Source organism: Oryza glaberrima, chromosome 2 (assembly GCF_000147395.1).
Source record: "Oryza glaberrima chromosome 2, OglaRS2, whole genome shotgun sequence".
In the NCBI taxonomy this organism is placed as follows: Eukaryota; Viridiplantae; Streptophyta; class Magnoliopsida; order Poales; family Poaceae; genus Oryza; species Oryza glaberrima.
In genome coordinates this window covers 2,755,794-2,779,275 of record NC_068327.1, presented here as the reverse complement: position 1 = coordinate 2,779,275, position 23,482 = coordinate 2,755,794, and the positions used below count along the sequence as shown (strand labels likewise).

Sequence of the window (23,482 nt, the reverse complement as noted above, 5' to 3'; positions counted from 1 at the left end):
TATTGCCTCCGTTGATGCTCTCTCCTGTACCACCGTTCCCTCCTCCTCCTGGTGCGCGGGCATTCTCTTCGTCTCCAGCAACGCTGGTGCTAGTGGAAGACATCGCGACGAAGAGGAAGTAGACGTAGCAGAGGATGTAGTCGACGCACGCGACGAAGAGGAAGTAGACGTAGCAGAGGATATAGTGGATGCAGTGTAGCAGAAGACGTAGCTGATGCAAAGCAGTTGTGCCGGAGGACGCTCCCCCAAAACTTGATCACCTGCCTACTCGTGCAGATACACAAGCGGATGGAGTTTTGGAGGCCTGCTCGTCCCGAGCACCCGTGCAGGCAGGTGATGCCTCACCTGTGCCCAGCTCGGCGCGACGCGTGCGCATATGGCAATCCCACCATCACCTCAACCGGTCAACATGTGCTCTCTAATAGCTCTCTATTTAAGTTGAGATATCTCCACTTAAATTTTCAAGGTGGTATTAATTCTATAACATTATTTGTGAGCCAATAGAATTTATTGGGAATAAATTGGGCCTAGCCCATTTACTCCAACATCATGTGATTAAATCAAACCTTACATTGAAATATCGAGCAGAGCACACTACGAGAGCCGAATCGTGCATGTCAGCGAGAAAATCGTCTTTTAGATAGGTGTCGAACACAAGTGAATACAGACAATTTTCATCGGGCTACGTGAGAAAGAGGAAGACGTGGGTAAGGCCGAGACTGTGCACGTGTGTGAGTCCCACTGTGTCCCACAAAACGATTTATACGCTGCAGAGATCAAACATAAGTTTTGTTCGTTTGCATGGACTGAACTAATCAATGCAACACTAGAGACGCCCTAATCTTGGACAAAAAGGTGGTTGGCTTATCGTCTTTTTGAGTTACGACGAATAGGTGATGACACAACTCATCCTCATGGTCAATGATAATCATCGTCAAGCCCTCATGGTGTGTATTGTTGATAAGTGAGAGATCACGAGAAAGCATAGCCTAGTGCACAATAAAGCTTGTTCGGGCAAGCTCGTCTCAACATTTTTTAGCGTCCAAATTTATCTTGGTAATGCTAGTTGAGTATTGATGCAGATACATTGGTTGACTTCCATTTCATCGAATTGGCTCAGTTTTTGAGTCCCTTCTATTTACGATGGTCACATGCTTCTCATGACTACTCAACGTCATCCTGCTTGGTCTAGCCATCAGCGACATCGTATTTCTATCAGCCACGCTGGTGAGTTCGTTCATTCATTCTAGCTCTCTGTATTTTTTCCATGCAAAAATGATATACTGCTTGCTACTCTTTTTACGTGTCACCTTTTCTTTAGGCATTGTGTAAAGGCCTGTGTTCATTTTTGGCGCTTGATAATTTGCCCATTTATGACATTGGTTACTGCCAAAAACCACCCAAATCAAAGAATGGCCAAAAATCAGCTGGCTTCACCCATTCAATTCAATGCCTTCAATGCCATTCAATGCCTTCCGGTCATTCCATTCAATGCCTTCCGGTCAATCCCCCCATCTCTCTCCTCCCAGCTCCCAACACGTGACCCCCGGTGACCCCCACACTCACAGCGAGGTGGGTCCCACCTACGCCACGACCAGCCTATGGCCCACATGTCAGTGACGTGGCGTCGAACAGCCGCCGGCGCGCGGGGGTGACCTAGCCTGACCTGCACACTGAACTGCACCTGAGACCTGACCTCCCACCACCACCATCGTCGCCTCGCTCTCGCACTCGCACTCGCGCTCGTGTGGGTTCCCTTCTCGGCTTCTCCGAGGCGAGGGCTTGGCTGCAGGCTAAAACCCTCTCCGCCCCCACCCCCCGCGCGGTGGCTAGGGTTTTAGGGCGAGGGTGGGAGGAGGCAGGCAGGCGCGCGCGCGCGCGCGGGTGTTCAGGTGAGGGGGAGGAGGGCTCTGATCCCGTCTCCGCAATGTGGGGGGCGCTGGGTTACTCGCGGAAATGGGGGGAAAGGGGATGTGGTTGGTTGTTTGTCTGTTCATCGTCTCTTGTTGTGGGGGGTTTGGGTTTCCCCGAGGGAAGGGAAGATTTGGGTCGTGCGGAGAGGCGTGGGTTATTCAATTTTGGTGCACTTTGATATGCCTTTTTGTTTCCCAACTAAGGGGTTCTATCTCATGTATGATGAATGTTCACCGGAGTAATCCGTGTGGGTTTGGGGGGAAGTTTGTGGTGTGCTGGGAATCTAAACGAATCCTGATGATTGTGCGAAATGTTTTTTTAGTTAGGGGAGGGGAGGGGATCCTGGTGAGCATCCGCATCCTCTTTCTGATGATTCATCTCTCACTCTACCACCTGGAGTGCTTTTGTGTGGAATTTGCTCGCGTTCGTTCGTTAACCCTAGCTTCTCTTCTAGATCTGGAAGAAGCTCTTTCTCTTAATTTCAGAGCCTTAACCTTGATACAAGTAACAGTTTGTTTGTACTTTTGGATCTTCCCCTGTTGTTGGGTGTACTTTTGGTGGGTCGTAGTAGGATGCTAGAGCTAAGATGAAACAGAAGGAAATGCAGCTTCAGCGGTAGGAGTAACCTAATATTAGCTTAGCCACTTTGCCCTAATTAACTTGCTTGGAGACAAGGGCACACTCTCTAAGGGAATATATTTGTTAGTGCACCCATTAGGAAAAGGAAACAAATGATTAAAATCAAAAGCAAGTTTGATTTGGAGTGGTATTTTCCGAGAAGCCGACAAATAATTACAGCGGTTTTTATCCTACGTTTGCGAATTTGAGGTTGCTGTTTTCTGTTTGTTTCTGCTATTTCTTGTTGTTTAATTGGAGCTAATGGTGGGTTCTAGCTTGTTGGTATTACCGGTTCTTTCTTTTCAATTCTTTTTACGGACACAGCCATGTCCCTTTGTCTATTTCAGATAGATGGAGGAGGACCAGTCAGCAATTCCGGTTGCTGAAGGTGCCATCAAGAGCATCAAGCTTAGCCTATCCACTGAGGATGAGATTGTAAGTTCTCCTTCTCTGATGCTTTTTACCAGCAATGCTTGCAGAAAGAGATGCATGCAGAAGCGACAACTTGGTCATTGTGATCCATTAGAGACAGTACCGTCTGATAAGGGAGCATATGATTGATGTAACTACTCTTGATGATGAGATCTAGAAACCCTCCTTTTCTCTATCATTTATATTTGATATCATTTGCGAATGGACCTCTAGCTGAGTTGGTTAGGTGGCTCTAGTAGCACTCCTCAGGTCCTGGGTTCGACTCCTTGTGGGAGCGAATTTCAGGCTGGGGTTGAAAAAAAATCCCCTCGTTTGTCCCACGCCAAAGCATAGGTCTAAGGACCAGCCTATTTTCACGGGTTACGGTGCTGCTGTGTAAGGGTGGGGCAAGGGTTCGGGGGTTTTCTTGACCTGCCTGTGCCGCTGTGTAAGGGGGGTTAGGGGGTTTTCTTGACATGCGTGAGAAGGTCTTACCCCACCTCCCCCGGCAGGTCAAGTTTTATATTTGATATCATTCAATTAGATTTACCTATGATGCATGATCTGTGCTATTCAATCGCAATGCAAAATTTGAATTTGTAAGATTAATTTTATCAAGATGAGTGTTGCTATGAGAGCTTCTCTTTTTGACCTTTACTTTTGCAATGTAAAGATGAATGTTGTTTGTTAGTTAATACTGAAATCTGACATTTTCTTTTGCATCTGGAAGTGCTGATACATGGGCTTTTTCGCTAACTAACGGAGCTGTTTTACATTTTGTGGATTTAAATACTTGATGTTGCATTCTTCTACTTGATTTATATGAATTTAGCCTTCTTTTTTTTTTGTATTTTTTGTTTCTCATGAATATGGCAAGGATATATCCTGCACAGTTCCCATTTATATTTCCTACTGTAATACTATGTTTTTTATTTCCAACATGACTGATACACACCTTTCTGTCCTGCAGCGTACTTATTCTATAAATGACTGTCCTGTCACTCATCCTAGTCAGCTCGGAAATCCCTTCCTTGGGTTACCTTTGGAGACAGGAAAATGCGAGTCCTGTGGTGCCTCAGAAAATGGAAAATGCGAAGGTTCTCACATGATGACTTCTCATTAGTTTTTCATGCCCAAGATATTGTTCTGTAGCAACTGACAATCCACTTTTCTCTTCTTTAAAACCAAAATTATCTGCTTATTTAGGGCATTTCGGGTACATTGAGCTGCCTGTGCCTATATATCACCCTTGCCATGTAACGGAACTGAGGCAGATATTAAATGTGGTATGTTTGAAATGCCTCCGCGTCAAGAAAGGAAAGGTACATACAGGTCAAAGCAGCTAAGTCTTAATTTTCTAAATCCAATTGTCTTACTTTGGCTTATAATTAATGTGATCTTACCACGTATCAGGTCAAACAGACAGAGGGAAAGGATAACACATCAGCATTGTCATGCTACTATTGTCGGGTACTTTCCAACCCCAACAATTTTGTATATCCCTTCTGCCTTGAAGTAGACAGACATAATATTTCATTGTTTGACATGTATAAGTAGTAGGAATATGGAACATATGCCTCTCGAAGAACCAAGTATACCAGTGTTTTAAGTTTAATCCACTCATACATAGTCCGGATGTTACAGCTTAGTTGGTTTTAAATTGATCAAAATCTGCTTGGGCAAAACATAGCCAATGTTACTGACATAGCTGTTGCAGTATTCACTCAGTAATCCTATCCATACATATGCTTTCACTTATATATTAAGTTACGGAATAAGTTTTATGTTGCGTTCTTTTGCAATAAAACCATTGATTGCAAAGTTTTTTTTTGTCTACACAGAGAATGAGTGACAGACTAGCACTGTATTCAGTTTTATGTTTGTTCAGTAACATGTCGTCGTTGAAAACAGTACACAGGATCAAAGTTATGCTGTATGATGGAGTGTTATTGGAACTTGTAAGATGTGGCCAACAATCATGACATAAGCATTACTATATCATGTTTTTATTAGTTTTTTAGCGTATGGCTTTTGGTATACAGCTTTAGTTGTTTTTATTAGATGCTAGCCTTGACACTATAAACATTTACAATCCGGATGAGTGGCAACTGATGTTCATCGCCATTTACTTCTTTAGGATCTTCCGGCATTATCTTTGAAAGAAATCAAAACAGCAGATGGTGCATTTCGTTTAGAGTTGAAAATGCCTCCTAGGAAATTCATGACAGAAGGCTCATGGAACTTCCTTGACAAGTATGGATTTCACCATGGTGGAACCTCCCACTGCAGGACCTTGCTCCCAGAAGAGGTTAATCTCATTTACTTTATTTTTATGACTTCTGTAAGCTCCTAAATATCCAACAACCTACATGATCGTCTGTCATTCCTGTATCGTTTGCTAGGCTCTCAATATATTGAAGAAAATTCCTGAAGAAACGAAGAGGAAACTAGCTGCTCGTGGTTACATTGCTCAATCTGGATATGTGATGAAATACCTCCCCGTGCCACCAAATTGTTTATACATTCCAGAATTTACAGATGGGCAGAGCATCATGTCCTATGTGAGTTCTTCCTCACGTTTGTTCTTCATAATTTTCCTGACTGGTTCAATTCTATGTCATGGCTTATTATACTTGCTTCTCATATCAGGACATATCAATATCTCTGCTGAAGAAGGTGCTTCAGAAAATAGAGCAGATAAAAAAGTCAAGAGCTGGATCCCCAAACTTTGAATCACATGAAGTTGAATCATGTGATCTACAGCTCTCTATTGCCCAGTACATACATCTAAGGGGCACTACAAGGGTATGTTGCATGATCTTAATGTGATAGTTTATTTACCATATTTACATGAGAGCATGTTCAGGAGAGTCCTGTCTCAGCTAGAGAATTGCTCCAGAGAGTAGCTCATCTGCTCACACACAAATTGGTCACTTGTTTTGTAATCGTAATTGTCACCAAGCCATGAATTAGGATCGACTAGTTGTCAACTGCATTTGCACAGGCTGTCGACTTAAGCTCATTTTTACAACAATTTCAATACTCCTTATAGTAACCAAACTAAAAATATGAATTTACATTTGACTTCATATTAATATAATTATAATGACTGAGCACATGCATACAAGGGATTTTGATTCATAAATCTCTCAGAAGATAGCAACAAATGACCAAGCATATCCATATGGGTTGGGTTGATCTTGTGTCGGGTTGATCCTGTGCATGAGTATACACTGTGGATGGTTATCATTGAGGATGAACGGTCTGCTATTGTGCGTCTATGTGCACCCTTTATTAGAGAAAACTGCCATGCAAACCATGCATGCATTGTCAGTGAATTCATAATTTCATATTGCATAGGACGCCCGTCATGATCATAGACACACTAAGCAAAACTGCTCATTTCCCTACATTAACTATATTATCGAACTCCCTTATAGCTATTAAACCCGAAACTAACATTTCTATAGTAGTTGGACCTGAAAAGGTTCATGAAATTCATCAACTATTAGTTCATGTTAAAGCTTTCTTCCATAGGTTTATGTTTTACAACCGTTCTCTCCCAGTAGTTGTGTGCAATCACTTATTTAGTCTTGTTTCTTATGTCCCACGGTAATGTTGTCTTGCAGGGTCCTCAAGACAACACCAAGAGATTTGCAATCAGTACTGATCCTTCTGCGTTATCAACAAAACAATGGCTGGAGAAGATGAGAACATTATTTATCAGCAAAGGGTCAGGGTTTTCATCACGCAGTGTACTTACTGGAGATCCATATATTGGAGTAGATGTGATTGGACTGCCTTCTGAAGTGGCAAAAAGAATCACTTTCGAAGAGCAGGTAACAGACATCAACCTTAACAGGTTGCAAGAGATTGTGGATAAGGGATTGTGTTTGACCTACAGAGATGGCCAGGCAACCTATGCCATCACCGTTGGATCCAAAGGTCACACTACCCTGAAAGTCGGACAGACTATCAGTAGGAGAATTGTTGATGGGGATGTTGTTTTCCTTAACCGTCCACCCAGTACCCACAAGCATTCCCTCCAGGCATTTCGCGTGTATGTCCATGAAGACCATACGGTCAAGATCAATCCGCTCATATGCGCACCTTTTGCAGCGGACTTTGACGGTGATTGTGTGCACATCTATTATCCACAGTCCCTTGCTGCAAAAGCTGAAGCACTGGAGCTTTTCAGTGTGGAGAAGCAGCTTACCAGTTCGCACAGTGGCAAGGTCAATCTCCAGCTAGTTAGTGACAGTTTGCTTGCTCTGAAGCATATGTCTTCCAGAACAATGTTGAGCAAAGAAGCAGCTAACCAGCTGGCAATGCTTGTTACATGTTCTCTTCCAGATCCTGCTGTGATCAAGTCAAAGCCGTACTGGACAATCTCGCAAATAGTGCAAGGTGCTCTGCCAAAAGCCTTAACTTCTCAAGGGGACAAACACGTAGTCAGGGACAGCACTATTATAAAACTGGATCTTGACAAAGAATCTGTTCAGACATCATTCTCAGATTTAGTGTATTCCACTCTTTCTGTTAAGGGTCCAGGAGAAGCACTACAATTTTTGAATGTGCTGCAGCCATTATTGATGGAATTGATTCTTTTGGATGGCTTTAGTGTAAGCCTCCAGGACTTCAATGTTCCCAAGGTTCTATTGGAAGAAGCACAGAAGAACATTGAAAAACAGTCTCTTATCCTTGAACAATCAAGATTTGCAGAAAATCAGGTTGTTGAAATGCGTGTTGATAATAATTTGAAGGACATCAAACAGCAAATTTCAGATTTTGTTGTGAAACGCTCTCATCTTGGACTTCTGATTGATCCAAAGAGTGACTCTTCAGTGTCTAAAGTTGTCCAGCAGCTTGGTTTTGTGGGTTTACAACTTTACCGTGAGGGGAAGTTCTACTCACGTCGTCTGGTGGAGGATTGCTACTACACTTTTGTGAACAAGCATCCAGCTGTCAGAGAAGAACATTCTCCAGAGGCATATGGTCTTGTACGGAGTTCATATTTTCATGGCCTTAATCCGTATGAGGAGCTGGTGCATGCTATTTCGACAAGAGAAGCTATTGTTCGCTCCTCTAGGGGGTTGACGGAGCCTGGAACACTATTTAAGAATCTAATGGCGTTACTGCGGGATGTCGTCATATGCTATGATGGGACAGTAAGAAATGTCTGCAGCAAGTCTATCATACAACTTAACTACATGGAGGATGATGCCTTGGACTTCCCTAGTGCAATAGGTCCTGGCGAACCAGTTGGTGTCTTGGCTGCGACTGCTATCTCCAACCCTGCATACAAGGCTGTCTTGGATGCATCTCAGAGTAACAATACTTCATGGGAGCGGATGAAGGTAATAACATTAAATTATTTTATGCATTGGTAAAAGGTAATATTGTATGCATGCATGATAAGTTTGGTATATTCCTTTAACCTAACAGGAAATACTTCAGACAACAAGTCGCTACAAAAACGATATGAAAGACCGAAAAGTTATCCTATTTCTGAATGATTGCTCTTGTGCCAAGAAGTTTTGCAAGGAAAAGGCTGCTATTGCAGTTCAGGGCTGCCTAAGGAGAATTACGTTAGAAGATTGTGCTACTGACATCTGCATTGAGTAAGTATCCATAATTAATGCTGTCAATTATATTGGTATATAAATTAATGCTGTCAATTACTGGGGTATGTAGTTATATTCGCTTGCTTTGCTTTTAGTGAAATCAATGAAGGACTTTATTTCTTTTGTGGTTGTTTTATTGTAGTTCCCTGGATTTCTTATACCAAAGTCTAAAACTCAAGTTTCCTTTTCCTTTTTGGTCCTTCAGAATACTTTCCATTTTTGAAATGTGAAAGTTTTGCGGATATAGAATGTAGATAGTTGGCAAATGTTCAATATCTGTCCAATGAACTGAAAATTATGTGGATCTAGAAAGTAACTTAGTGTTAACTTATCTGTTAGCACAAACAGTGTGTTTGACTGGGTTAGGTCTTACCATATTTAGGGATGGAAACTGGGCTGCACCCGCTGGGTTTCAGCACCCTGTACCACCCCCGCAATGCAAGATATTGCCCGTCCCCATCCCCATCCCCGCACACGGGTCAGTCAAGTTTCCCCCTGTCCCCATCCCTGCACCAGGTATGGGTCACCCGGTGGGTCCCCACACTCGGTAACAGGAACAAGAGAGTAGCAAGCTACAAGCCAGCAACATGACAGCACAACAGCAACAAAGCCAGGAACGAACCAACAAAACTAGTTAGCCAAACACAAATGCCTGAACAATCAAACATCAAACAGATCATATCCAACTATCCATACTTAAACACCAACAGCGTCAAAGTATGAGGTCACAGATTGGCAGTGGCAGCGGCGCGTTAGTCGCGACAGTGACGTGGTGTGTCCTTGAAGCTTCACAGTGGCGCAGCCTAGAGGTTGCCCTTCTGGTTGCCCAGGCGGCTTCGTGCAGTCGCTCTCGCTCCTTCTGGTTGCCCTGCCGATTGGATCTGAGAGAGTGGAGGGGAGGAGTGGAAGGAAGAGTGGATGTGGACTGTGCAAAGGTTTCAGTACTTTATATATGCACCTCTGATTTGGGCCTTCTAAATGCTTTTTTTTTTTTAACTTTTTGGGCTGTGGTCTTAAAGGGATTTGCACCTTCCTGATTGACTTGGGGCCCCATGGGGATTCGGGGGCCGGGGGCCTGTAGAACGTCCCCGCTCCCAGCCCACCCGATGGGTGAACAATTTGGCCTAAAACAGCCCCATGGAGGGTGATTTCCTCCCATTTACAGCCCATAATAGAGTTATTCCCCGCCGGTTATCATGTCCGGGTCCCCATTGCCATCCCTAATAGATTCATATTTTATCTGTTTAATGCTGAGAACCCGGTATCTCTTTTCCATGGATCTGCACATCAGTGTTCATTGTCCACTAACTAGTCATGGACTTGGTTCATGGATGTTAAACTTCAATCATTTATATACTCTTGAAATTGTCCATCATTATGCAACTGGAACTGCCATAAAACAACTTAGAAATTGGTCACGACAGTACCCAGATAAATGCAAGTTTTGATCATTCTCAAAAATGGAAATTGAGATAAAAGTCTCCTTGTCGCATATTGTTGGCTTTTAGTATTCATTATCATTTGAGCAGAACACCTTAAATATAACATTCACGTTGTCAGGTACCAGAAGCAAATAGGTTTAGATGGAACTTCAGAAGCAGCCCCAGCACTTGTTGGCCATATTCATCTTGACAGGGTATTATGATATATTCTTATGTTGGTGAATACTTGCATGCAAACAGTTGTTTTTATTATGCCCTGATAATATATGTACATCTTTCTTTCAGGCACATTTAGAAAGGATCAACATTAGCACTGAAGATATTCTTCAGAAATGCCAAGAAGTTTCTGGGAAATATGGGAAGAAGAAAGGACATCTCAGTAACCTGTTTAAAAATATTACATTCTCTACTTGGTAACTATCTATTCTCTACTATATTGCTTGAGATCTCACGTTTGAAGAATAAATTGCACGCACTGCTGTTTTGTTTATGTGGTTGTGTCCTGCCATTAGTTGCTATGGTTGTTGGCGGTTTTATAATTTTGGTAGAAGAGGGTTGTCATCTTGTAGATTGCTAGGGTTATTCAAGTGCTGCATTGCTCTTTAATCAGATGTTCAATATCTAATATTTCAACATCATGATGATGTGAAATCCTACTTATGATATGTGATTGTCGCTCGCTGTATCAAATGATAAATTAGTTAACCTCAACTACAACCATATGCTGTACCTGGCTTGCAAGTTTCATCTCCATTGAAGTAGTAGAAATGAGCCATAAGAAAGAGGTAAGGGGATCTTTATTTGCTTCCTAGTTCCAAGATTGTTCAGTTTTGATTTTCTTTTTCATGTTGTTTATAGCAAAGTATTGGTAGCTTGGCATAGCAATGGAGCCATCGTCTAGGCAGAGAATATTGATGCATTGTTTATTTCAAATCACAATTCCTGGCAATATTCTACTTAAGTTCATTTTCAGTTAATCATTTTTAGCATTAACTATTATCTGTTTACTGTGAGACGATATTATATTATTTAATCGTACTCAAGTTTTCACCCTTACTCTTGGCAGCGATTGTTCATTCACACAGAAGCTGGTTGATGGAAAGCTACCTAAGCTTCCGTGTTTGCAATTCTTTGTTTCTGATAACATGATAGTATCTGAATCAGTGGAGAGAGCAGTCAGTGTGTTAGCTGATTCTCTATGTGGAGTGCTTTTGAATACAATCATAAAAGGTACTGTAAGTTGTACATAATATGCTTCTGTTGGAATTTCATTTTCAATACAATTTATTATTTAGGTTCAGTTGAAAATCCTTTATTCACATCTTGCCATGTTTTTTAAGGGGTGGGGGGGGGGGGGGGTCCAAAAAGCCAAAGAATTATGATTGATCCATTTTTAGCCCTTAAAAAACAATTATCTTCCTTCACGCTCATGTCTTTCATAATACTTTTCTTTTTTTTCCCCCAAAAAAGTTACCACTATTTTCAGAACCATAACTGTTATTGTGTTGCAAACCTAGTTCATGACGGGGTAAACCATTCATTGGAGGGGTTCAAACAATGATGGCTTGTGGTTGAATGGCACTAGGTGGAGTGCACCGACTGAGGGATGGATTTAGAGTAGCTGGTTAAGGGAAAGATCATCTGATTGTATAGAGAGATGTGGCTCTGTTTGAGGCAATAGGATGTCATGGCCTGGCATAACTAAAGGATAACCTGCTAACAAAGGATGGGACTATAATGAACAAATTGGTACCCTTTAGTGCTAAAGCTGCTGCCTGCTGGCTCCACAGCTGTAACAGATTAAGACATTCTCTGTTAATGTTTGGTAGTTAACTGATTCTATTGGTTAAATTATTGTTATAAAATTAATGTTCTCCTGTCCTGTCACAAAAAAAAAGTGTTGATGTGTTAACCAAATAAGGGTAGTACTTTTAGCTCAACAATTTCCTTGAATTGAGAATGTTGCTCTGCAGGTGATCCTCGAATTCAAGAGGCTAAAATTGTTTGGGTTGGATCGGATGCAACATCTTGGGTTAAAAACACACAGAAGGCATCAAAGGGTGAGCCAGCAGTAGAAATTATTGTTGAAGAAGAGGAAGCTTTACATATTGGTGATGCCTGGAGAACAACAATGGATGCCTGCATACCGGTTCTGAACCTCATTGATATACGGAGATCAATCCCTTATGGTATTCAACAAGTGCGAGAACTTCTTGGCATCTCATGTGCTTTTGATCAAGTTGTGCAGGTTTGTCACCTTACCCTTTTTGTTTGTAAGTTTGGGAGGTATTTCATTTCAAATCTGCTGTTTGCAGGTCACGCTGCAGATCTTTCCAATCTTTTTAATGGATTATTTGACCACTTGCATTTACAAGAACTTACTAAGGAAAATTTATAAATATATGAACTTAGTATTTCATGATAGCTCTATGGCTACCTCTGCTTCACAAACTACCGTGTTTCCGTGGAAATAGCTGTTTGACAATGTTGATCTAGGTGTGTTGGGGAACTATCTATGGTTTACGCATGAATGCGATAATTGCATTTTTTTTTCCATGTCCAACCAAGATTTTAATGTTAATAGAGAATGTTGACTGGTGGAACATTCGGTTTTGTTTTTAATGGGCAAGTTTGGTCCATTTCAATTGAGTTGTATTTGATTTCTACGATGAACTCTTTTGTACATCATGTTTGTGCTTATGGATTTGTCCAATGCATTTTATAAATTTTTATCTTGCATCTCATTTCAATAGATTATTTTATATGTGCTGATTTGTGCAGCGGCTTTCAACAACTGTAAGGATGGTCGCTAAAGATGTTCTCAAAGATCATCTGGTACTTGTGGCAAATAGCATGACATTTACTGGAAACCTGAATGGATTTAACAATGCTGGTTACAAGGCCACCTTCCGTTCCTTAAAAGTTCAAGTACCTTTCACAGAGTCCACATTGATTGTAAGCTTATCTCTGAGATCAATTGGTTTGTCTTTTATCATCACATACATTTTATTGATTTGGCCCTTTTATTTTGTAGACCCCTATGAAATGCTTTGAGAAGGCTGCAGAGAAATGTCATTCGGATTCATTGGGATGTGTTGTTTCATCATGTTCTTGGGGCAAGCATGCTGCAAGTGGTACTGGATCATCTTTTCAGATTCTGTGGAATGAAAGTCAGGTAAGCTGGTTTTTCTGCCCACTGGAGCTTATTGATTATATAAGAAGTGGGGCTTCACTCTATTTAATTGGGGCTAATCTGCTTAAAGATCTTTGCACGGTGTGACCAATCAAATGAATTAGCGTTTTAGTGAAAAAGTAGCTCTGCTTATTGTTGTAGTTGATTTTTTTCAGCTGAAAAGCAATAAGGAGTATGGTGATGGCCTGTATGATTACTTGGCATTGGTGCGTACTGATGAGGAAAAGGCAAGATACACATTCTTTGATGATGTGGACTACCTTGCAGAAGAGAACGAGGCAGATGTGTGCTTATCTCCTGAATTGGATGGGACCATTGGTCAACCGATCTTCGATGATAATTTGGAAGAGCAAGATGTTCAGAATAACAGCTCGTGGGATAATGGCACAACAACAAATGCAAGCTGGGAACAGAATGGTAGTGCTGGAAATGATTCTGATAAATGGGGAGGTTGGAATGATGCAGCTGCAGGAGCTGACACGGGAGTCACAAAACCAGCAGACCAAGGGAATTCGTGTTGGGATGTGCCTGCGACAGTGGAAAAGAGTTCCTCTGATTGGGGAGGCTGGGGCACTGAAAAGGCGAAGGAGAAGGAGAAAATATCTGAAGAGCCAGCTCAACATGATGCTTGGTCTGTCCAGGGCCCTAAAAGGGCAACAGATGGAGGAGCCAGCTGGAAGAAGCAGTCTAGCACTCAGAATGATGGGAACTCCTGGAAAGAGAACAAGGGAAGAGGATCAAATGGAGGTTCCTGGGAGAAAGATAATGCGCAAAAGGGATCATGGGGCAGGGGCAATGATGAAGCTGAAAATAATAATGATGTGCAAAACAAATCTTGGGAGACTGTGGCTGCAGATGCTCATGCTTCTACAGAGAAGTCCTGGGGCAATGTTACTGCATCTCCATCGGATAATGCATGGAGTGCTGCTCCGGTTTCCCAAGGGAATGGAAGTTCAGATACAAAGCAATCTGATTCTTGGGATGGCTGGAAGTCTGCTGGAGTTGACAAAGCAATTAACAAAGACAAGGAATCCTTGGGCAATGTGCCTGCATCTCCATCATTTAGTGCGTGGAATGCTTCTCCAGTTTCCCAAGGGAATGAACGTTCAGATGCAAAGCAATCTGATTCTTGGGATGGCTGGAAGTCTGCTGGAGTTGACAAAGCAATTAACAAAGACAAGGAATCCTTGGGCAATGTGCCTGCATCTCCATCATTTAGTGCGTGGAATGCTGCTCCAGTTTCCCAAGGGAATGAACGTTTAGATGCAAAGCAATCTGATTCTTGGGATGGCTGGAAGTCTGCTGGAGTTGATGATTCAGTTAAAGACAAGGAATCCTGGGGTAATGTGCCTGCATCCCCATCAGATAGTGCGTGGAATGCTGCTCCAGTTTCCCAAGGGAATGAAAGTTCAGATGCAAAGCAATCTGATTCTTGGGATGGTTGGAAGTCTGCTGGAGTTGATGCTTCAACTAACAAAGACAAGGAATCCTGGGGCAATGTGCCTGCATCTCCATCAGATAGTGCATGGAATGCTGCTCCAGTTTCCCAAGGGGATGATGTCTGGAATTCTGCTGAAGCCAATGAGTCACGTAATAAGGACTGGAAATCAGATGGATGGGGTGCCAGAGGTGGCAATTGGAGGGGCCAAAGAAACAATCCTGGTAGGCCCCCAAGGAAACCTGATGGCAGGGGTCTGCCTAGGAGACCTGATGAGAGGGGGCCACCAAGGCGACACTTTGACCTAACAGCTGAGGAGGAAAAGATTCTAGGAGAAATTGAACCCACTGTGCTGAGCATCAGAAAGATTTTCCGTGAATCAATGTAAGTTACTTCATGATTATTTGTTAATTTTGTGTGATTCATGATTTACAGTTATATGCTTTTAAGTTTCTGAATAGAGGAGGCTTGGCTTTTATATGAAAGTATGCTAGGTCCGACATTTAATTGATTTGTACTGTCTTAAGCTTTTTAACTTTATTGTTGACTTAAAATTTTGCAGTGATAGCATAAAACTTTCTCCGGAAGACGAAAAATTCATCAAAGAGAATGTTCTTGAACACCACCCTGAGAAACAATCAAAGGTGTCTGGTGAAATCGATCACATAATGGTATGGTTCTCTTGTTACTTTTGGGTTGACCTGTTGTGCAATTGCCCGATACGCTACAATGAAATATAGCATTCGTTTGGCTTATGGTGTGCAATGGCCTCATTTAATTTGACAGGTTGACAAGCACCAAGTGTTCCAGGATAGTCGGTGCTTGTTTGTGGTGTCTTCAGATGGAACTCGGTCAGATTTCTCCTATTTAAAATGCATGGAGAATTTTGTGAGGAAGACCTACCCTGAGCATGGGGACTCATTCTGCAAGAAGTATTTCAAGAGGCGCCGTGACCAACCACCAGCAGCTGATGGAGGCACAGCACCAGGCACTCCAGCTGGGGCTACACAGTCTACTGCAGTTGATACCCAGGAGGGCACTTCACAGCAGACCCAACCAGATATCGCAACCGCTCCAGCTGCAACTCAACAAGAGACTCTTCAAGACACTCCAGCTCCTCCAGCAGACGATGGATTGCTCGGGAAGGGACCTAGCCCGTCTGACTGATGCTCAGGGTGCGCTTAGAGCTGCCAACATCCTGCTTGTGCTCTAAACCTGCCACTCTTATTTTCCTACTTGGCCTGACTTTGCCTAGTGACTAGACAGATGGTGACTTTGTGTAGTAGAGAAGGGTTAGCAGTCTTTAGGTCTCACTCTTCCAGACGAACTCTGTAAATTCTGGATGTTAGTGAGCTGCATCCCGTAGCTTAAACTCGTTTTTACCCTCTCTCTCTCTCTTTTTTTTTTATCTTTTTTGTCTTTCCAGTATGGTTATTTGGTTAGTCCAATGCAAGCCGATTCTGCGAGGCCGTGCCGAATCTGATGATTTTGTTGTTCTGCAAGGCACAGAGCTCTCTCTGGTGCTGTTCCATTTTGGATGCTGTTACAGGGTTTTGTAAAGACACTGAAACTACCATGCGAATCAGCAAAAGATGGATTCCCTGCTGTGAACAAGCAGGTGGCCTTGCATGAATTCATTCATCAAACATGAGGTCTTGCTGGTGACGCCACAAATTTGGTTTGATGTGTTTGCACTGAGCTGGACCAATCTGTTCTTGAAATTTCTTCAGGTTGGTACAGAAAATAGGTAATATTGTATTCTGTCATTTCATTACCAAGACCAGTGGTGTGAACAAGCTGGAGGCATTGCTTAAATGCATCCGTCAACCGTATGATTGTTTCAGCAAAAATCACAAATTTTGTTTGATGTATTTGCACAGCAATCTGTTCTTGAGATTACTTCAAACTGGTATAAAGCAAATAGGCAATGCTGTACTGTCATTTTGGGTTTTTTCACTTACTTATCATTTTCGACCTTTCAAATTGTGGTAATACTACCAAAATTTTGTAAGTTACTTCCTCCGTTCAAAAATGTAGCTACCTAGTACGGGATGTGACATCACTAGGTAGCTACATTTTGGGACAGAGGTAGCAGTGAACTACACGTACCTTGTCAACTCAACCCAACCAATTTTTGGGTAATTATATTACTTTTCACTCGTAAAAATCCTTCCAAAAGTTAGTAAGGTATTAACCCAAACACAACCACTCTTACCTTATCAAAATTTGGTAACGTCGAAAATTGACATTAGCGAAAAAATGATTTTTATTTATTTTTCATTACCAGGATGCATTTCATCCATCAACATTCATTAACCATATGATTGTTTTCAGCAAAGACCACAAAAAATTGTTTGATATATTTTGCACTGAACTGGAGCGCGCCCTGTTCTTCGGATCACTTCAATCCGGTAATAACAAAGCAATGCTGTTTTCTGTCATTTCGTTACAAAGGATCAGTAGTATACTCCTAAATAATAGGCACATCCAACCGTCAGATCCGCATCCAACGGCTGAGATCCCCGCCGCCGCGGCGTGGGAGTCATCACACTAGACTAGTACACTAGGCTAGCCGCCTCGACCGAACCCCTCCACTCTCTTCCGCCTCCGCCTCGCCGCCGCCGCCGCCGACGACGACCTCCACCTCTCCACGCCGCCGTCTGCGATGCAGGCCCGCGTCGTCGTCTTCCCCGTCAAGGGAAGGGCCTGGTGCTTCGCCAGCCCGCGCGCCACCGCGCCCGCCGCCGCTCGCGGGGGCGGCGATGCGGGCGCCCTACTACCCCCACCGCCGCCAACCGTCAAGGACCTCTGGCGCGGCATCGCCGGCGGGGGCCGCACGGCGTCGGAGAACGCGGAGGCCGTCGTCGACTTCGTCGCGGACAAGGTGCTCGACTCGACGGGGAGCGCCTTCTCGTCTCTCGCCTTAACTGCATTCTCGCATGCCGCCCGCATTTGGGGGGTTTCTGATGGTGGGGTTTTGGCTGCCGCAGATGAACCGGGCGTGGATCGGGTTCGGGAGCGCGCCGGAGGGGTCGATGAAGAACCGGATCCACAGGTCGGGAGTGTAAGGGTTTGGGGATTGCTTAGTGGCGGGTGGCGCCTGTGGAGTCGGAAATGGCGAGATGCTGAGTCGTTGGGTGTGCTCCCCTTTTTTTTTGCTTTGTTGTGGTGTAGCTTCGGGCTGAAGCTGCTCTCGCGGGTGCGGCCGTCGGAGGTGCTGCTCAAGTCGGTGACCAAGGACGTCTCCCTACTCGAGATCGTGCATCCGGCAAGGTGAGCTCTGCTTATGAGTTTGGTGTTTGTGTTTGATAAAATGTGCGTGCAATTTGTGTCGTTTCACCTTTGTTGTTATTCTTAGTTTGATTGTCGAATCGATTGGGATATTCAACTATTTGGGTCCTTGTTGTGATGAATATTTCCTAAGGCTCTGAGCCTCTGTGCAGGAAATCATACAGTATCTGTCGTTAGTGGCTTAGCTTACTTGCAATAGCAATTTATCATTAACGGATACACATTGTCGCCAATGAATGGAACTATTAGAATGTCTGAGCAGATACTAATTTAGATATACAAGTTTCAGTATGCTTCATGTAGTGATACATGGGTTATATCTGATCAAGTTTGAGCATTGACTCTGACATCTCTATCATTCCGTTCCAATACACAATTCACACCAGCTTTCTCTGTTCATAGCTGTTATTCAAGAACTTTGTTGGGACAAAGTAGTTGAAAGTCCTTCTATTCTAAGGGCCTGTTTGGCACAGCTCCAGCTCCACCTCTCCTGGAGCTGGAGCTCAGCCAAACAGTTTCAGCTCCACCTGAAATGGGAGCGGAGCTGGGTGGAGCGCTCTCACAAAATGAACTAGAGAGGTGGAGCTGGGTCCATTCCAGACCCAACTCCTGGAGCTAAATTTAGGAGTTGGAGCTCTACCAAACAGGGCCTAAGAAATTGCATGATTTGCGTATTGTAAGTCTGCTGTAAAAATGTATGTCTTAATTCTTCACAGCTTGTAGCTGCTTGTTTTTTGAACCTCTGTGCATGCTCCGTAACTGTAAAATGGTAGATTCTGTGTCAGTGCCTGTTGTTGCACAGAAGAAGCTCTAAAAGACTTGTTCACATGAACTATTCTTTTACTGGCTTCGTAAGTTACTTGGAAAGCCTCATGCATATGCTTGTTTTTGTATAGAAGTTAGCTATTGAGCTTTATGAATCGCTCTGGCACTATCAAGCATCACCAGACAGAGTTGGTCGGCAATTTTCTTACTCATGTCTTATTTTATGTCTATTCAAGATTATTTCTGAATCCTAGCTTTAATTGCAGTATAAATCCTCGTCTTGTGCGTCGACGGTTGCGGCATATTGCTGTCAGGTGAGTGTTTGATGGACCTGCTCCAACAATTTGTTACTGTATAGCTCAATTTATATCTTTCCTCACCCTTCTGTTTCTGCAATGTTTCTGAGAACCAGGGGTGCATCAGTTCACAGGAAATTTCTTTATGGCTCAGTTTGTTTGCTTCCAGTTACAAGTGTTTTCATGGTAAGTCTATATTCATTTGCTTTGGAAAAAATGGTGTTGGCTAGCAATTTGCAACAGTGATTTCAGTGGGATCAGTTTGTTGTACTTTGAAGGGATTTTTTTTTTCATTTTGCGATGCTATCAATTATTGACCAAACTAAAAAGATTATTAGATCTTTATTTTTGCTTGCTGCCTTTGCTAGATTGCGCACAATATTAGTTGAGGCTTGTGTTTGGTCTACTTTTCAACTTAGTACATCAAATTAAGAAAAATATGATGAGCTCATTTACACATTAAAGATAAGGGATTTTTACATATGTGGGAGGTATAATTTACACTTCTGATTCAGTTAATGAGCCATACAATATAATTATAATTTTGTGAGATTGTGCTCCAGTGATGTCTAGTTTATAACCTAGCACACATTACTTGAATCCTGATGACCCGGTAGGTTCTTATGTTTTAATCATTAACCAGAGTATCATAATCTACTTGATCAAAGGATGTGATTGTATGTTGCCTTCTTGTGTTGTTGTACTTTACCCCATAGGATTCATAGCAGAAAAAAGATTGTGAAATAGAGTATACATGTTGGTATGAAAACTTCTAATGCGTGCAATCCGTACTTAACTCACTATGCTATGGTGAGATGACATTCATTCTTATACACCTACTTATTCATTTGCAGGTACTGCCTTTGCCAAACATACCATTTTTCTGGGTGCTGTTTCGTGCTTATTCTCATTGGAGAGCTCTGCAGGTTTGTTAGATGGCCCAGTTATTATAGAGTTTTCAGCTCTTGGATTTTTTTTTGTTCAAACTCCTCTCTGTCGTGGTGTGGCGTTTGCTAAGGTATGTTTGATACTTACTTTGACATAGGGAAGTGAGAGGCTCCAGTTGTTAGTTTCTGACAGCTCAGATCAATGGAAAATCCTTCTTGAGAAGCAGAAAGAGATGAGTTCCAGAAAGGATGGCAACCCTTGTGAAAACACTCAATATGCTCCTTGGGTAAGTTGTCTCAATTCAAAATGAGTTAAACCTTCAGATTGTTGTATTTTGAGGGAAGTTTTGGACCGAGACATTTATGGACCTCCGGAGTCATCATCTTGATTATTTTCTGTTAATTCAACTAGAGTTGTAGATCGGACATACTACATCAGTTCTAGATCAGATACTTGAAGAGTTGAGGTAGTTAATCTGTGTTACTATCACATACCTACTGCCTCTAGTATGCAAATGTACCCGAAGGCAATGAACAACCTTTTCTGACATGTGGCCGCATGGGATAATGCACAAACAAGTTAAGCCAGGATATGCCAATTAAAAGAATTTATCTACTTGCACAGTTGCATATATGCTGGCTTGTTTTACCCGCTAGGCACAGTTTGTTTGACCTTGAGGTTTATGACATGTCAGTGTACCCTTGCATAACTGCATGCATTGTATGCCCAACCTGCACATACACATGGGTGGCCACGACTATGGATGGATTTATTTGTAGTTATTGATTATTTAATAGTTACTCCATTTGCATACAACTGGTGAGCACTTTCTGGAATGCCTGACTTCATGTTGCAATCATTAAGCAATCATTGAAGCCAGCTATTATAATATATCTTTATATGGTTTTTATATAATATAACTTTTTATACATCTGATGAATGATGGGCACATTGAAGCTTGCCTGACTTATATACAACAATGATTAGGCTGTCTGTGCAGCCAGTTATGCATCTATGTGTAATCTCAATTCGGAGGATCTGTACATTGTGGCTCACAGAAAAAGGTTGCCAGTTACTTCACAACTCCAACTAGTCACCTTAACAATTTTTGCCACAACATGTTGTAATTTTGCTGTTGGAATCTGAATCTGATATTGTTTTTACTGCAACATAACCTGAGATCCTCTACCTCACGGGATTTTACTGCAACATAATCTGATATATGTCCACAACATTTTATGAAGGAGCTACTATGGAGGAAATGGGGGAGGGGAGTTCCATTATTTGTATCATATAAGATGATCTTGTTTGTAATATGTGTTCCTCTCATACATGGTCCTTTCATCAGTTAGGTGAAAATAGTGGTTGTTGGGGGTGTTAGGCAATAGTGGCTTGTGACTCTAGCCTACTGATAATTCCTTCTAGATTGTTAGGCTTTGACAGTATATATATCATATCATATTTACTGTATGTGCAGTTTGTTTTTTTTTTTTGAAAAAAGAAATACTTATTGTGTTATTTCTTCAATAGAATTTGCAGCCTTCGAAGAAGCTTGATGGGTTCCTTGAGAGCAGAAAATTGAATGAAGGATTGGATTGTGATACCATTTCGAGGATTTGTCAGGCATATGATTTGGACAAGATTGATGTTCTGAAGTACAGGGATTTGGAGTAACCACATCCAGTTTCTTGGCTGCTGTGGTGATTTTTTTGCCAGCTAATGTTTGTGTGGTAGAAATGAATTCCGTCGTGGAGAACTAGCTGAACTGCTGAAGGGTACACGAGTGACACGAGACTTCCAAAATTAGTGACTAATGCAGATTTTTTTTTTTTTTTTTTGCAAGGGATTTGGAGTAGTAGCATTACAATTCACAAGTTTTGTTTTTCCTCAGTCTGCTGCTGGTTTACAAGGCAGAAAAACAGACAGGACCTAAAACTGTAGTGCCCATGGTGACATCTAATTCTGTACCCACCATGTAAATAGAGGTGGAGGCATCCTTTCCCCACTAGCATTTTCTTTGGTTTCAGCACCACTCAGTAGTCAGTACTCTGTAAGGAGATTTGCTTCAATGGATTTTGCAGCTGCTATAACTTCTGAAGTCAAAAGTTGTGACTGGATTTTGCAGCTAACTATGAGGCCAAAAGTTGTGATTGGCTAATATATTTTTTTTGGGTTGTTTAGGGTGCAATCAGAATCAATCATTGGGTAGATCTGCATCCAATTTTGGTTCCAAAGCAGAATCTCCTCTCTGCAAAGTACCACCGGTAAAGATTTGGTCTTTCTGAGGTGCTTCCAGTGAAAGTTCATAGTTTCTGGATTAGGACTAACCTTTGTATGTTTTGACTGATCCACTCATCTACCTCTTTGATTGCCATTGGATTATCTTGATAGCCGGCGGTCAAATTAACTTTTAGAAAAACTTGAGAGGATGGCATGAAAGCACCACAAATCCATGGCATTCTGCATGATTGAAAACCATCTCCTAATTAGGTGTGGTTATGCTGCTAGGATTGGAGCGAAATAATAAATATCAGAACTGGGTCCAATAAGCCGTTTTCCTTCAAGCTTATCCATAGTAGTAGTAGTACTAGTTGTACCTCTCGATAGTGACGTTGCTGTGGCAATGTTTAAACAACGCAAAAATGTGACCGATTGGGCGATTGGGATTGCCCACAAAGTGACATGCCAACTTGTTGCTCTCTTAACTCTTTTACCGGTCGCTTTGGTCAGGCATCCAATTACTCCCCGGTCCCGGATCGCGATTCCAAACCCTAACGCACGCTTCCTCTTTTGGTTATGCTTGTTCGGCTGTTGCTGATGCTGATTCTAAATTTTAAAGGTTTAATTTTACATAGATTTCTTTGCTTGCCTCCTTAACAGTAATTAAAATAGAGCTATATGTAGTGAAAGCGATGAACGCTGAGATTATAAACTTGAAGCTGAACACTGAGACTACTAGATGTCTAGTGTCTAGATCCCCCTCCCCCTTTGATAAGTTCCATGCTGGAGTATTCTTTTCAACTTATTGACATGTGTGTAACTGTCAACTTGATTAAGATACATATTTTTTTTCCTCGACTTCCATTAGCATATTTTTCAAACTGCTAAATAAATGTATTTAGTGCAGAAACTTCCTATGTAGAAATTGTTTTAAAATATAAGATAAACCTATTTAGTTTATAATAATTATAACTTAATTAATCTCACATTAAGGGCTTTCTTATTTTACGTGTTATCACTTAATTTTTATCTTCATTACATTCAAACGGGACCTCTGTGCCATGGTTCTCGAATTACAATTCTGTAAGAACTTGAAGCACTTTCTATATCAGCATTTCTTAGACAGCTTGTTCGAAACTTTTTTATAACATGCTATACAGCATTTAATTCATCTCTACAATTAACTATCCATAAACCATAATCCGTCGAATCCTCCATTAAAAAAAACCACACGCTTTAGACCCGATGCTCTCATGTCATCACTTGTGGTATATGTCCGTGTTACTATATCCATCAGCTAGTTGCGCAAAAACATATATACCGGATGAGATACTCCTTTCCAAAAGGGCAGAGCTTTTTGCTCACTCTCTCTCCTCTCTCTC

At 42.0% G+C, this 23,482-nt stretch overlaps 2 protein-coding genes across 2 annotated transcripts; both read left to right on the top strand.

The window, feature by feature from the left end:
- Window positions 1–1,684: 1,684 nt before the first annotated feature.
- Window positions 1,685–16,114, top strand: LOC127764641 (DNA-directed RNA polymerase V subunit 1). Its single transcript, XM_052289548.1, has 19 exons — window positions 1,685–1,892; window positions 2,880–2,967; window positions 3,914–4,040; window positions 4,150–4,265; window positions 4,357–4,413; window positions 5,081–5,251; window positions 5,346–5,504; window positions 5,593–5,748; window positions 6,573–8,300; window positions 8,389–8,564; window positions 10,128–10,203; window positions 10,295–10,422; window positions 11,076–11,239; window positions 11,983–12,257; window positions 12,791–12,964; window positions 13,044–13,184; window positions 13,358–15,024; window positions 15,203–15,311; window positions 15,427–16,114. Exons 2-19 carry the CDS (start codon window positions 2,884–2,886, stop codon window positions 15,805–15,807), a joined length of 5,889 nt encoding a protein of 1,962 aa, XP_052145508.1. The 5' UTR covers window positions 1,685–1,892; window positions 2,880–2,883; the 3' UTR covers window positions 15,808–16,114.
- A 1,104-nt stretch (window positions 16,115–17,218) lies between these two features.
- Window positions 17,219–22,524, top strand: LOC127764659 (uncharacterized protein C23H3.12c). Its single transcript, XM_052289563.1, has 8 exons — window positions 17,219–17,524; window positions 17,631–17,695; window positions 17,815–17,913; window positions 18,963–19,010; window positions 19,109–19,178; window positions 19,847–19,918; window positions 20,038–20,166; window positions 21,411–22,524. The coding sequence occupies exons 1-8, from the start codon at window positions 17,306–17,308 to the stop codon at window positions 21,552–21,554; spliced, it is 846 nt and encodes a 281-aa protein (XP_052145523.1). The 5' UTR covers window positions 17,219–17,305; the 3' UTR covers window positions 21,555–22,524.
- Window positions 22,525–23,482: the final 958 nt, after the last annotated feature.

What these genes read in the sequence shown, in the direction of transcription:
- LOC127764659 (XM_052289563.1), top strand. Translation starts at nt 17,306, where the DNA reads ATGCAGGCCCGCGTCGTCGTCTTCCCCGTCAAGGGAAGGGCCTGGTGC. An exon ending in GAGATCGTGCATCCGGCAAG is followed by an intron (nt 17,914 to 18,962) that starts GTGAGCTCTGCT and finishes CTTTAATTGCAG; the next exon opens with TATAAATCCTCGTCTTGTGC. An exon ending in TTGCGGCATATTGCTGTCAG is followed by an intron (nt 19,011 to 19,108) that starts GTGAGTGTTTGA and finishes TCTGAGAACCAG; the next exon opens with GGGTGCATCAGTTCACAGGA.
- LOC127764641 (XM_052289548.1), top strand. Translation starts at nt 2,884, where the DNA reads ATGGAGGAGGACCAGTCAGCAATTCCGGTTGCTGAAGGTGCCATCAAG. An exon ending in GGACCTTGCTCCCAGAAGAG is followed by an intron (nt 5,252 to 5,345) that starts GTTAATCTCATT and finishes ATCGTTTGCTAG; the next exon opens with GCTCTCAATATATTGAAGAA. An exon ending in TTCTGTGGAATGAAAGTCAG is followed by an intron (nt 13,185 to 13,357) that starts GTAAGCTGGTTT and finishes GATTTTTTTCAG; the next exon opens with CTGAAAAGCAATAAGGAGTA.